This window comes from the organism of the source record quoted next, unplaced genomic scaffold (assembly GCF_019419815.1).
Source record: "Pyrus x bretschneideri cultivar Hongxiangsu unplaced genomic scaffold, Pyrus_bretschneideri_v1 Contig24, whole genome shotgun sequence".
NCBI lineage: Eukaryota > Viridiplantae > Streptophyta > Magnoliopsida > Rosales > Rosaceae > Pyrus > Pyrus x bretschneideri.
Window position 1 is genome coordinate 764,369 of NW_025999546.1, and position 14,619 is coordinate 778,987.

The following is a 14,619-nucleotide window of genomic DNA, read 5'->3' on the forward strand; positions in this document are numbered from 1 at the left end:
ATGTGGAGATTGTTTAAACACCATATGATTTGCTACATTTTAAGTCTCTCAAATTTTAAAATTTGTTCGACTAATTGTTTTTGGTAATTTGAAAAAAAAAATTGAGAAAAAAAAAGAAAGAAAAGGTTTTGTGACTTAACCTTAGTTCTTTTTAAGAAAAACTAATGAAAAGGGTTTGAAAACTTTAAGTTTTAAAGATAAGAACAAAATAAAGGGTAAAATGAATAGTATTATGATTGACTTTTTAGTGTAAAAATATGATTTTTCGTTAAAATGAACAGTACCGTGGATTTTTCGTTAAAACTCCCTTCATTTTAATAGGGTAGGAAACCAATTTGTTAACACATAAAAGAGCTTCGTTATGAGTTAATTACACAAACTCCTTGAGATCGGCTTATACAAAAAAATAAAAATAAAAATAAAAAGAGTATGAAATGAGCATGGCTGGTGCTATCCACACAACTTATTTTTATTTTTCACACACCTTTCTCAATTTTCGACTAATGGATCAAATTTATTAACACTTGGAAGTGCTTCATTATGGTTAATTACACAAGCATTCCTTGATACAGTCTTTTAAAAATAAATAGAAAAAAAAATAAACTATGAAATGAGCATGACTGGTGCTATTCACACACTTATTTTTATTTCTCATACACTTTTCTCAATTTTCGACCATGGAATCAAATTTTTTAACACACATACTTTCTTATGGGTTAATTACATAAACACTCCTTAAGACCGTCTTCAACAAAAAAAAGTTTTGAAGTGAGCACAACTGATGCTATCTATACTTACTTTTATTTCTCATCTACCATTTTCAATTTTCATCTGTCAGATTAAATGATTTAAGCAAGATCAATAAATAAAAATTAAAAAAAAAAAAATGAAAAAAAGTTGAAAAAAGGTGTGCGAAGAGCAATAGCTAGTGAGCATAATATATAGGCTAATTGTTTCAGTCCAGAAGACTTTATGGCAATTTGAACAGAATGCGAAGCGCTGTAAACAGATAGCTGTGTGTTGTAATTGGGTCTCAATTTTGTGGTGGGAAACTTCAGATCCTTCCGCATTCACAACTTTTCTGGATTTTTCAGAAATTCAGAATCTGAAGTCTGAAATTGCGAAATTGTGTCGAGGTAGCAGCAGAATCCGCAGCAATGTCGAGCGACGGCGACGACCTGGACGAAGACGAGCTCCTCCAGATGGCTCTAAAGGAACAATCACAGCGCGACATCAACTACAAAAAACCCACCTCCAGCAACTCCCGCTCTGCCCCCGTCGCCAACTACGTCCAGCAGCCCCACCAACATCCGCCGCGTAAACCCGCCGCTTCTCCTGCCCCCAACCAAGCCACCAGAGCCAGCAACACCGGCAACAGGCGGCGGGCGGTGGAGGAGGACGACGAATCCGATGTCGACATGCTCAGCATATCCAGCGGCGATGAGGACTCCACCGCCAAAGATCAGCAGCGCGCGCGGTTCCGAGGAGGCAAGGCTGCTTCTGCTGCTGCCGCCAGACGTGGTTCTCGAGGAGATGATGATGCCGCTTGGGACGGCGGAGAGCCTGGTTGCTGGAAGCACGTCGACGAGGCTGAGGTATACATTGATACACATTTGAAGAGAATTCGTTAATTGAATGCTTTGTGTTTTCAATTTTGGGAAATGATTTGGGGTTTGTGTTGGCAGCTTGCTCGTAGGGTTCGTGAAATGCGAGAGACAAGATCAGCACCAGTGGCCCAAAAGGTTGAGCGCAAAGTTTCCACAGCGGGCTTGGCACGAAAGGGGCTTAACAATTTACAGTCATTTCCACGGGGCATGGAATGCATTGATCCCCTAGGCTTGGGGTTAGCACTTTATTCCGCTATTTTCCAAATTTATTTAGTGTGAGGGTCTCACTCTTCACCTACATTTGCATTTGTACTGTTCTTACAGGATCATTGACAACAAAACCTTAAGATTGATTACTGAGTCATCCGACCATTCTCCGTCCAAGAATGACAAACTGGATAACAACCTTCGTGGTAATGTAGCATCTTCATTCTTGCTATGCTGCATTATCTTCTTACTCTTTGTATCTAGTCGACTTTCAAGTTTCTAGTACCACCTTGCCGTTTTGCTTAACAAACACTAATACATGAGCTGAACTATTTACAGAGAAGTTGTTGTATTTCTCTGAGAAATTTGATGCCAAGCTCTTTATCTCACGGATACACCAAGATACTGGTGCAGCAGATTTGGAGGCTGGTGCTCTTGCTCTAAAAAGTGATCTTAAAGGACGAACTCAGCAGAGAAAACAATTGGTCAAAGACAATTTTGACTGCTTTGTCTCTTGCAAAACCACAATTGATGGTAAAAATTGTCTCATATCACTTGGGGGCCTGGGCCATGTGTAATATCTAGACATAGTGTAGTTAGTTACTTGTTTGAAAGGTAAAACAGAAAATAGAGAAACATTGTTTGGTAGTCTTCCTAATTTCAGACCCAAAAGAAAAGGTAGCTAGTTGTCATGATCACTATCTCAATGTACTCCATTACGCATGTTAATCTTGTGGAGACATCATGTTCATGTGGTAACTATCCAATAGCATCTAGCTGGAAATTATCAGCATTTGTCGTGCATTTCTGGAATAGCCACTTTTGAACTTGTAAATTGGAGTATGTCGGTGGAAAGCACATCAAAATAAGACAGTTGGTTTACTTTTATGTATAAGATTTGCTTGTGAGCTTTGTTCTAATGGATTGAGAGACAACTGCCTTGTGCATTTATTTATTTCTTCCTATTGTATAAACATGTGAAAGCTCATAGGAAGCATAGATACTAGTTATACTTGGGATGTGTTTTTTATTTCTGACGTGGAAGATATTGATACTTTAACAGATATTGAGTCAAAGTTAAAGCGGATTGAAGAAGACCCTGAAGGTTCAGGCACTTCTCATTTGTTTAACTGTATGCAAGGAGTGAGTTCGTTGGCTAATCGTGCATTCCAGCCTCTATTTGAGAGACAGGTTGGTAATATGTAAATTTTTTACCTTTGGAGGTTTATGTGTGGTTATGCAACTTGAATGATATAAGCTTCATCTAGTTTTTGAATATTTATAGGCTCAAGCTGAGAAGATCAGGTCCGTGCAAGGAATGCTACAGAGGTTCCGAACGCTATTCAACTTGCCTAGTACAATTCGTGGTAGCATAAGCAAGGGAGAATATGACTTGGCAGTTAGGGAATACAAGAAGGCCAAATCGATTGCTCTGCCTTCTCATGTATGAAACAATCTGTATTAATTTTGACTTTTTTTTTTGTGGGTAAAATTAGACAAATTTAAAGCTCTTTAAGTCGCATCTATGTATCAACTAATGTATTTGTTGAAAATCATTGTACATATGTTTGGAAAGAAAGTTGCATATGTGCTAGTCTTGTATTTAGTTTTTAATTCTTATGTATATATTTAAAAAGATACTGATAATAGTTGTCACAAGACTCTACTGACAGCTGATTGATTCCACCATCTAATTTATTTAGATTAAATACTGCTTAGTCAGGCTTTTAGGTATCTTTAATCTGTTCATTCATTTGAGTTAGAGTGCTCTATTTCTACTAAATTAGATATACCTTTGCTATCGCAGGTGGGAATACTGAAACGGGTACTTGAAGAGGTTGAGAAAGTGATGCATGAGTTTAAAGGGATGCTTTACAAGTCTATGGAAGATCCGCAAATAGATTTAACAAATGTAAGCTGTATATATAAATCTCGGTAATGTTTAACTCTTATCAGTAATGAAAGTAGCATGAGCTGTTCTGTCCTTAGTAGTGTAGTCTTGAATTCCAAAGTACAGGTTCTTCACTGACAGAGGTAGAGTTTTTTCTTTATAACTCAACCCTACTTCCACGTTTTTGGTCATTATCTAGTATATTTTAGGATGTAGGACCCATTGCTATTTGGTTTGTTTTCAGATTAAAACCTTAAAGATTACAAATACATTAAAGATTATTGGAAAATTGTAAAACTGATGAAAAGCCTAAGTTATTTCTAGTCAATGAGGCTGCCAGTCCTCATGTTCTTGTAAGCCAAGCTTGAATTTATAATTTAGAGATTGAGTTGTTGAGCAGTGATTGAGTTTATTCTGTATAATTCAGTTAGGTTAAACTTGTTTGGACCAGAGTTGGCATCTCCTTTAAGATGATGTTGTTACATGTAGTACTGAAGGAGTTGTTTAATGGAAATCAAGGGATGGTCTGCACCTTGGTTACTGTGACTTAGTTGTTACTTAAGAGTAGACCACCTACCACTACTATTGTTGTAAATAATTGTTGGCCTATGGTTTGTAGCTTAAGAATAGTTTTAACCAACAAACTGTATCAGAAGAGGTCTGTTGAAACCCCTATAATTGCAACCTCCAAATATTAAGTTGAAATCCATATGTTTAGCTCTATTGGTGGAAAGAATCCCCCCTTATAAGCAACTACAACAACAAAGCTTTATCCTGTTAAGTGGGTCGGCTGTATGAATCCTAAAATGCCATTGCACTCGGTTTTGCTTCAAGTTTTCCGTTAGTTCCAAGTATTTCATGTCTTTTCTTAAAGTCTCTTTCCAAGTCTTCCTAGGTGTTCCCCTACCTCTTTTGCCTCTATCTCATAATCACATTTCCTAACTGGAGCATTTGTAGGTCTTCGTTTCCCATGTCTAAACCACCCAAACCGATTATCATCTTATCTTCAACTGTGGCCACTCTTACTTGACCTCGGATATCCTCATTCTCAAATGCTTGACCGCCCAACATTTATGTGCCATAAAGCATCGTTGGCTTTATTGTCGTCCAAAAAAATTTCCCCTTGATCTTTAGTGGCATACGACGATTGCACAACACACATGATGCACTCTTCCACTTCATCCATCCAGCTTGTATTCTATGGTTGAGATCTCTATGTAATTCTCCCTTTTTTTGCAAGATAGTTCTAAGATAACGAAAACGTTCATTCTTTGGTGCTTTGTGATCTCCAATCCTCATCCTTATCTCATTTGGGCCCCCATTCCCACTGAAATTGCACTCATATGCTTTTTCTTTGACCTACTTAGGTGAAGATTTTTAGATTCCAACACTTCTTGTGAATGCTTAAGCTTCGATTTACTCCTTCTTGCGTTACATCTATCTACATTCTGCACTCTATCATCTGTGAAAAGCATACACCAAGGGATATCATCTTGAATATGTCATGTTAACTCATCTATTACTAATGCAAAAAAAGGTAAGGACTTAAATCTCAGTTTGTCCTTCATGAGGTCTAATTGCAGTTCTTGCTCTATCATACATATCCTTTATTGCTCGGACATATGCTACTCGTACTCCTTTCTTTTCTAGGATCTTCTAAAGAATTTCTCGTGGGATCCTATCATACGTTTTTTCCAAATCTGTAAAGACCACGCGCAAATCCTTTTGCATATCTCTAATTCGTTCCATGGATCTCCGTAAGAGATAGATTGCCTCCATAGTCGAGCGCCCTGGTATTAACCCGAATTGATTGTCTGAGACCCGTGTCTCATGCCTCTGTTTATGCTCAATTACTCTCAGCCAAAGCTCCATCGTATGACTCAAATCCCCCATGTAAGCAAGAATGTAAAATATAAAATGATTCTGGCCTACATCATAACAACTTAAGATTTTCGAAAAAGTGGTAAACATAAGACTTTGGCAACCACCTATTATATTTTCTTTTCTTCTTTCATCTGTAACTTTTTGAGAGGTGATAGGGTGATTTTAGCTAGACAAGATGATTCACATGCATTAAAGAGAGCTGTTGCGTAAGACTCATCATATCTTGTATTAGCGTTATTGTTTTTTGTTTGAATAATTGTCTACTAAGACTTTTTATACTTTATGCAGGTTGAAAACACAGTGAGGCTGTTATTGGAGCTGGAACCTGAGTCAGATCCTGTATGGCACTATTTAAATATACAGGTTAGTTAACTATACTTGGGATTTATTTATTGTTTCTTTTTAATTCCCTAATTGTAAACTAAGCAACGCTGAAGGTGATCTTAATCATCATGTTTATTACCATTAAAATTCGAAATTGCAGTTGCTTAGTTGTTGAAGCCAGTTTCGTAGAGAGTATAAAATAATTGTTGTGCCACATTCTAATAGCTTAAGCTTTTGGAAATAATGATAAACCAACCAAATTTAGCATGGTATCTAAGCAGGAAGTCTTGATTTGAATCTTTGCAATTGTAATTCCCAACGTATATTAAGCACATATTGGGCTCTCTAGTGATGGGAAAGGCCCACAAACATGTAAGCGGCAATGTTAGAGTAGGAAATATATACTGTCTCCATATCTTTGAATGATCTGAACATCCATATTTTTACTTTTCAATTCAAGGATTATCTTTGCAAAAGTCAATCAAAACAGAACCACCATTTGATTATTTTCATGAAATTTCAGTGTTTACCGTTAATACCAAAAACAACAACAAAGTTTTGCCCCACTAAGTGGGATCGGCTATATGAATCCTAGAGTGCCACTGCGCTCGGTTTTGCTCCAAGTCTTCCGTTAGCTCCAAGTACTCCATGTCATTTCACAAAGTTTATTTCCAAGTTTTCCTAGGCCTTTCTCTACCCTTTTTGCCCTGACCCTCTATCTAATAATCACATTCTCTAACTGGAGCATATGTAGGTCTTTGGTTCACATGTCCAAACCACCTTAACCGATTTTCTCTCATCTTATCTTCAATTGGGTCACTCATCCTGCCCATTCTTGTGTGCCCACACATCAAAGAAGCATTCTCATCTCTGCTGCACTTAATTTTTGTACGTGTTGATGCTTGACTGCCCAATATTCCGTGCCATAAAGCATTGCTGCCTTGTTGCCGTCCTATAAAATTTCCCCTTGAGCTTTAATGGCATGAGACGGTCACAAAACACACCTGATGCACTCTTCCACTTCGTCCATCCAGCTTGTATTCCATGTTTGAGATTTCCATCCAATTCTCTGTTCTTTTGCAACATAGATCGAAGGGATATCATCCTGAATATGTCCCGTTGACTCATTTATTACCAATACAAAAGGTAAGGACTTAAAGCTGAGCTTTGTTTTTTTATTTGATCACAGTTAGGGTAAGGACTTAAAGTTGAGCCTTGTTTATTTATTTGATCTCAGTTACAAGTTAGATTTGTATCTTGCACTATGAACTGGGGTGGGCCTACAAGCTATTTTCATTTCTTGCAAATATATGGGGATCCCTCTTCTGCACTTTGCTTATATGCATTTAAAGGGTCCACTTGAATGGATTACCGTTTTGTTGCTAGACTCTGAATCTGGACGATAATGGCAATAATCAACCTGATCAAGCGTCTAGATTTACGTTATGGCGTTGTAATGGGGTGGTCCATATTTATTTAAGATATATTTCTAATGGATTGACCTTACGTGTTGATGGTTGATATTTATGTTTTCCTCTTAATTTGTAGATATCTCGTCCTCTTATGTATGCCACTCTTCTCCGTGTTATTAGAATCTTGTTTTTATTAAAAGAGAGGTTCAACCCTAGTTCGTTTTTCAGACACAACTGACAGCTAATGGTTAACAGTCTCTCTCTCCCTTCACACCACCAGACAAAAAGCTTTCAGATTAAAAACAGAGGACGTGTGTTGTAATTTCCTTCTTGGGGAAACACCCTGATACTGCACCTGAATGTGACTATGCATTAAAAACTAGAGAGGGGACCATTGTCAACATACTGAATTCTTTTAGTTCGTTTCTTTTTCAGAATAACAGAATTCGAGGTTTGCTTGAGAAATGCACATTGGATCATGAAGCTAGGATGGAGACTTTACATAATGAGTTACGTGAAAGGGCTCTGTCTGATGCAAGATGGAGACAGATTCAAGAAGATATAAATCAATCTGTAAGTGTGACCCTTAGAAGGATCATCTTACACTGATTAACAGCTAAAGAGTGGGTCAGTGCTTAACACTTTGTTCTTTTACACTACTGTCAGTCAGATGTCAACTATTCTCTTGGGGACAACCACCTTCCAGTAGATTCTCTGCCAGTGGACTTGACAGGTGAAGAAGTTGATGCTCTTAGAGGGAGGTATATTCGCAGATTAACTGCTGTACTTATCCATCACATACCAGCTTTCTGGAAAGTGGCACTTTCTGTTTTCAGTGGGAAATTCGCAAAGGTATGGTTAACACTGTTAACACTTTATTCTAAGCTTTGGCATTTATGTACGATCTACTCTTAATTGTTGATAAAATTTATCTTCTAATGATGCTCATGCGTTTTATCTTATTTACCTTTAATAATTTTTGGGGTCATTTTATTTAACAGTTCCAGAAATACATGTATGTACATGCACATAGTGCACACATGAATATATTTGGTCTTCCAATGCATTGGTATGATAAGAGATACAATTTCATAGAATTGATAATATAGCATGGCAAATGGTCTTGTTATTATACCACAACTTTACTTTTATCACACACATTGATACTACTATATAACGTCAACCGTAGGAGGTAGGCTGGAAGCTTTGACCCGACTTAATTTATTTAGAAAACCATCAATATAAGATGAGTTTATCAATAAACAGCCAGCGTAATTTGGTAAAGTTACAAAGTTCCCCAGCAAATGTTTATCACGCACTTCATCACTCATTTATTATCTTACCTTCTCTTTTTATTTAACTTCTTAAATTATATTTTTTTTGTTTTTATGTATCCAATTCCCGTTGGTGTAATATATTCATTCATTTAACATCAGACTTTTGAATTCAAGTGAAGAATGCAATGGTAGAATTATAGATTGTTCTTAGAATACCTAGTCAATAGCTGCTATACCATGGAGTATGGTCATCCAATTATACAAACCTTAAAATTACCTTTTAACATAAATAACTCAGAAAAAGAATGTAAGCTTCCAAACTGCATGAAGATTGATGCGCTGTGGGTTTCTTTTTACTATTATCTAAATGCAAAACCTTAGTTCCTTGGCCTCTGCATATTTCCCTCCATTTGGTTTAATTATTTCTAATGCCAGAGGTTGATTTCTTTACCTCAAACACCGTCATGTTTGTTCAAGCATCATAATATGAGTTTCATCATATTTAAGCTGATACATATTTATGCTGGCTGCTAATACATGAGAATATGCACGGAGAACTTGAAGCCTATCGCCCGTTCACTAGTGATGGAAGCAGTGGCATGCATATTCATTCAAGACGAACCTTATTTATATTTATATTTGTGTTGCTATATTTAAGAAATGATCTAATTTTTTTGTTTGTGAGAGATGATTTCACTTTTATTCTTGTGAATCTCAATCTTTCAGTCGTCCCAAGTTTCTACTGAATCAAATGCTAACACTCCAGCAAATAAAGCTGAGGATAAAGTTGGAGATGGGAAGTACTCCACTCATTCCCTTGATGAAGTTGCTGGAATGATACGGAATACCATATCTGCGTATGAAGTCAAAGTGAGTATGCTGGCTGAACCTGCTTGTTACCATTTAGCATTACATAAATGGAAGCCTTAGGTCATTAAGCTTAAGTACATAGATGACTGTGGATATGTTTGAGTACAAAATATACCAAATTAGCTTGTAATTTTTAGTAAAACTGAGTATTTTCTGTTGTAATTGCAGAATGACAAGTTGCCTTGATCAACTCTATTCTGCATTCGTTGATACTTTATTTAGAGATAAGGCTACCTGGATAGTTTAAAGGGAAATGTGAATTTTCAACTTCTAATTTAAGTTATATTTCTTTTTTGTTTGTCTTGTGACTCATATGGGAGATAGGGAGCCTCAAAAATTGCAGTTCGAATATAAAAGTTAAACTGTATTTTAGTATCATCTGCTGTATTTATATGCTTCAAATCAAAATTGAATATCAGCTCATGCCAAACTGCATTCAACTGTAGGTATTTGCATATCTTCAGTTTAAACCCAAGGTTTGGTAGGTAGTTATAAATTTATTTACTCTTGATGCAGGTTTGCAATACATTTCGCGATCTTGAAGAATCAAACATTCTGCAACCGTATATGAGGGATGCCATAACAGAGATATCTAAAGCATGTGAAACTTTCCAAGCAAAAGAATCAGCTCCTTCTATTGCTGGTATCTTAGCGTTCTCTTAACCTGCAATGTGCTGATTTCTTAAAGTGTTCTGAAGGTTGGACTTATTTTTGTAACAGTAACTGCAACTCGAGCACTTCAGTCGGAAATTACTAAGATTTACATCCTAAGGCTCTGCTCATGGATGCGGGCATCAACTGCAGAGATTTCAAAAGATGAGACATGGGTTCCAGTATCAGTTCTTGAAAGGAATAAATCTCCCTATACAATCTCTTTCTTGCCTCTAGCATTCCGTAATGTTATGACCTCAGCAATGGATCAAATCAAGTTGTAAGTCTCTAAACCCGACTTAAACAAGAGTTTTCAAGTGATAGACAGGCTCAAGATTTTATAAGTGTTCATTACCCTTTTCTCTGAAGAAATTCAGAACATTCGCTCATTATTTATAGATTCATCATTAACGGTATTATTATTTCAGGATGATTCAATCTTTAAGAACTGAGGCTACGAAGTCAGAGGATATGTTCATGCAACTCCAAGAAACACAAGAATCTGTCAGACTTGCGTTTTTGAACTGCATGCTTGATTTTGCAGGTACGATGGATGAGTGGCTAACTCAACTTCATGTTGCTAGTATTTAGTGTTCAGTTATGACACTTCCATTAATCAGGTCATCTAGAGCGTGGTGGAAGTGAGCTTGCCGTAAACAAATCAAGCAAAGGAAGTTCACATGTACAAAATGGATATTCTCATACCCTAGCAGAAAAGTCTGATCTCCCAGGAAGTGTTGGTCCACATCAACAGTTGTTAATAGTCTTGAGTAATATTGGCTATTGCAGAGAAGAACTTTCTTATGAGTTGTACAACAATTACAAGCACATCTGGCTACAGTCTAGGTATGTGGCCACTACATTTCCCTTCATTGAACTGTAGAGATATTATCATGTTTCTTACCCTCTTTAATCAGAGCAGTTGGATGTACTTGATATGTGAAATGCTTTATATAACCCATTGAAGCGGGAACCCAAGAACCAGAAATAATATTGGCTACTATCTTGTATCTTTCACATTCAAATGGCCAAGTCCAATTCAGTAACTATTTTGTTGGATAAAGAGTGACTGGATTTGTATATGGGCAGGCTTTAGGATATAATTCTTTTGTTTACAGATTCATTTTTGAAGCACGGGGCTTCTAGCTCAAATGGTTAGCTGCATTAACTCATCCACTCGAGGGTTTCAATTCCTCCTCCCCCAATAACAGTTGTATAACATATATAAAAATTAAAAACTTGTTTGTTGAAATCTACTAGTTCATATGAAATTTTGCTCTGTGATAAGAACGCAATAACGAACATGGTGTTGAATTTACGGTTAAGTAGATGGACCAATGGGTTTTCCTGGCCCGTTTGAATTGGAGGGTCTAAATGCCTCCTTGGGAGTTAGTCGGGAAGATTCAGATGCTCCAGGTTAAAGAAAACCCAAACAAAAACAAAACATTAGACCAATTGGTGATATGCCTCAGCCAACTGATAGTTGACTCATGTTCACTTATTGATGGTTTAAAACTTTCATGTACTTATTTGCTGATGCCTATTTACCCTGCTATCTTCTCTATTTATATATTTTTTTTAAAGGGAAAGAGGAGAAGAGGATGGTGACATACAGGACCTAGTGGTGTCCTTTTCTGGCCTTGAAGAGAAGGTCCTTGAGCAATATACTTTTGCTAAGGTATAGATGAACACCCCAACACAGACGCACATAGATCTTTTGTAGTTCTACTGTATTATCTTGCTTTCTCTTGTCTTTTTGTGTTTCTATGTGGGCATTTTCTACACTTATGGCCTTCTTGGCTCAGAAAATGTAGTTAAGTTATAGGTCCACTTTAGTTGATGCCCTCATATAACCATGTAAGTGCCACTGGCAGGAACTTTCTGAAAAAATCTCTTTTTAGTTTATCACAAGGCAATTCAGTTCTTTTGTGTCAAAGGGCATCTCCTCTCCCCATGATTATGGGGAAGGGGTGAGTTTGCAACTTTTCAGGTTCAACACCTGTTTCAAATAAAACAGCACACAGCTGACATTTTTGTTGCTCCAATCATTTGTTCACAAAATTCAAGCGGACAGGGATTGGAGTTATGATGCACTTTCCTGTGGTCCTTTATGTGAAACATAACAGTTCACTTTTCCTCTCAGGCAAATTTGATCAGAACTGCTGCCTGGAACTATTTATTGGATTCTGGTGTTCAATGGGGAGCAGCACCTGCTGTAAAAGTAAGAAACTAAAGAATTTAGAATATGTAGCTGTCTTTATATTTAACAATTTCTTTTCAATGACCGAACTGGATGAGTTAATACAATGGTGGTGTCTTGCAGGGTGTGCGTGATGCTGCTGTCGAGTTACTGCACACTTTGGTAGCTGTGCATGCAGAGGTACTTAGGGAAAGCCATGTGTTATATTAAATTTTAATGTCTTGTAGAAGGATATTAGTAGTATGCAGTTTTTAACTTCTGTTTTCTAGTTTTTATTCACGATGACTTTCTTCTTTAGGCCATAGTATGAAATGAATCAAATGATACATTGTTTGCTTAGCAGCTTAGGTGAGCGTGTAAATATTTCTTTCTATTTTTATTTTTCGAGTGGTAATGCATATATGCAGTTTCATATTCCTAGCTCTAACTTTTGATTCATTTTCTCAATAAACTTACAAGAAATCAATTTCCTCTTTACAGGTATTCTCTGGTGCTAAGCCCTTATTGGACAAGACACTGGGCATTCTTGTGGAAGGTCTAATTGACACTTTTATCAGTCTATTCCATGAAAATAAATCGAAAGAGCTTAGGTCACTTGATGCAAATGGTTTCTGTCAGCTAATGCTGGAGGTAACAGATTTTTTGCAGTACAAATGCTGTATGAAGTTTGATGGCTTTGAATTTGCATATGGCTTTGGTGATGAGCAACAATTCATCAACAATAAATGGCAATTGCACCATATTCCTTGGGTGCTCGATGAATAATTTGAGATAAAAACATTATGTCTAAATGCACCTGATTTTGATAAGATCTTAATGTATCCAACAGGTTATGCATATGCAAAATAGAAAATTACGGAGTATTCGTTTCATGTTATCTTGTTGGGAGTGAAAAAGTCATTACCATCATCAATCATGTAGAGTAAAATGTGGTTCTAAGACATTTGCCTTCTGTGTATATTATGCAGCTTGAATACTTCGAGACTATATTAAATCCATATTTTACTGCGGATGCAAGGGAGTCTTTGAAGTCCTTACAAGGGGTACTTCTCGATAAAGCCACTGAGAGTGTATCAGAAAATGTGGAGAATCCAGGGCATAATCGACGAGCAACACGTGGAAGTGAAGAGGCTGCTGATGATAGACAGGATGGGATGAGTGTGTCACCAGATGACCTCATTGTAAGAAACCTCAGTTCTCTTATGCTTTCTTCTTGTACATTGTTTAAAATACAAATCCCCAAGTTGACGAGTTGGTTATCGTGACAGTTATTGTGTGCATACGCATATTCATAGTCAACCAAAATAGTATATTGAATTGTAAATAGGATGAAAGAAATCTTTTACCGCGTCAATGTTAGACCTTTAGTGAAGTTCTATGCTTCTGGTTCTTTTCGTATATGCAAATAACTCAGAAGTAATTTGTTGAATGATTCAGGCACTTGCTCAGCAGTATAGCTCTGAATTACTTCAAGCAGAGCTTGAGAGGACTCACATCAACACGGCATGTTTTGTGGAGTCAATTCCGTTAGACTCAGTACCCGAATCTGCTAAACGTGCTTATGCTTCGTTTAGGGGATCACTAGATTCTCCCAGCAGGAACTACAGAGGCAACACAGGATCCCCAAGCTACACTCGGAATAGGCGTCGATGAATTTGTAAATGACCCAAGGTTTTTTACTCTATTAAATTTTTACCCTTTATGTGCTAGTGTTGTGCTGTAATTAATCAGCTGAAACCCATATTCTTTTTATTGCTTAAGCCCTCTGTGAGCTTTTTGTGTTCTTTATTTCTCTCGTTTTACCTGACTGTCTCAAGCACAACTTTGTATATATTTTTTTCTTTTTGTCCATTGTGTGAATGCCAGTACAGTTCTTTACTGCTGTTAAATGGTTTTACACCATCTTTTCTTATACAAGCGATATTCGGGTAGAGGGGAATGTGATAACTGGACCTCGACTGCAAGTATAAACGCTCTATAATTTGAGACATCAGTCTCTTGGAGTTTGATCCAATGACGGTAAATTTTGACCTTCACCCCGTCTTCTTGCCGTTATGACGGATGTAATGGCTTGTTTGGAAATGATTCTTTGAAAAGTAGTTAGGTTCATTAGTGTTTTAGAAGTTATTTTTCCATTATGATTGGGCTTGTTTGAAAATGGTTATTTTACTGGTAGCACTTCTATGAGAAGTGCATATTCTTTCGAAAAGCAATTTCATGTGCTTTTTTATTTACAGTGAAGCGGTTTTGGTTACTCAATATAAATGAAGAATTTATTGTATGGTTAACACAAATT

General features: G+C 36.9%; 1 protein-coding gene across 2 annotated transcripts; it reads left to right on the plus strand.

Annotated features, from left to right (window-relative positions):
* The first annotated feature begins 889 nt into the window (after window positions 1-889).
* LOC103951699 (exocyst complex component SEC5A) lies at window positions 890-14,235 on the plus strand. Of its 2 annotated transcripts, XM_048586531.1 has the most exons (21): window positions 890-1,595; window positions 1,686-1,843; window positions 1,932-2,020; window positions 2,154-2,348; window positions 2,878-3,005; window positions 3,100-3,258; window positions 3,622-3,726; window positions 5,878-5,952; window positions 7,761-7,898; window positions 7,992-8,177; window positions 9,329-9,472; window positions 9,989-10,115; window positions 10,193-10,403; window positions 10,552-10,667; window positions 10,744-10,969; window positions 11,708-11,801; window positions 12,267-12,344; window positions 12,447-12,503; window positions 12,804-12,953; window positions 13,292-13,504; window positions 13,761-14,235. In XM_048586531.1, the coding sequence occupies exons 1-21, from the start codon at window positions 1,158-1,160 to the stop codon at window positions 13,974-13,976; spliced, it is 3,303 nt and encodes a 1,100-aa protein (XP_048442488.1). In that variant the 5' UTR covers window positions 890-1,157; the 3' UTR covers window positions 13,977-14,235. The 2 variants fall into 2 exon arrangements, with proteins under 2 accessions (XP_048442488.1, XP_048442489.1); XM_048586532.1 differs by lacking the exon at window positions 2,154-2,348.
* Window positions 14,236-14,619: the final 384 nt, after the last annotated feature.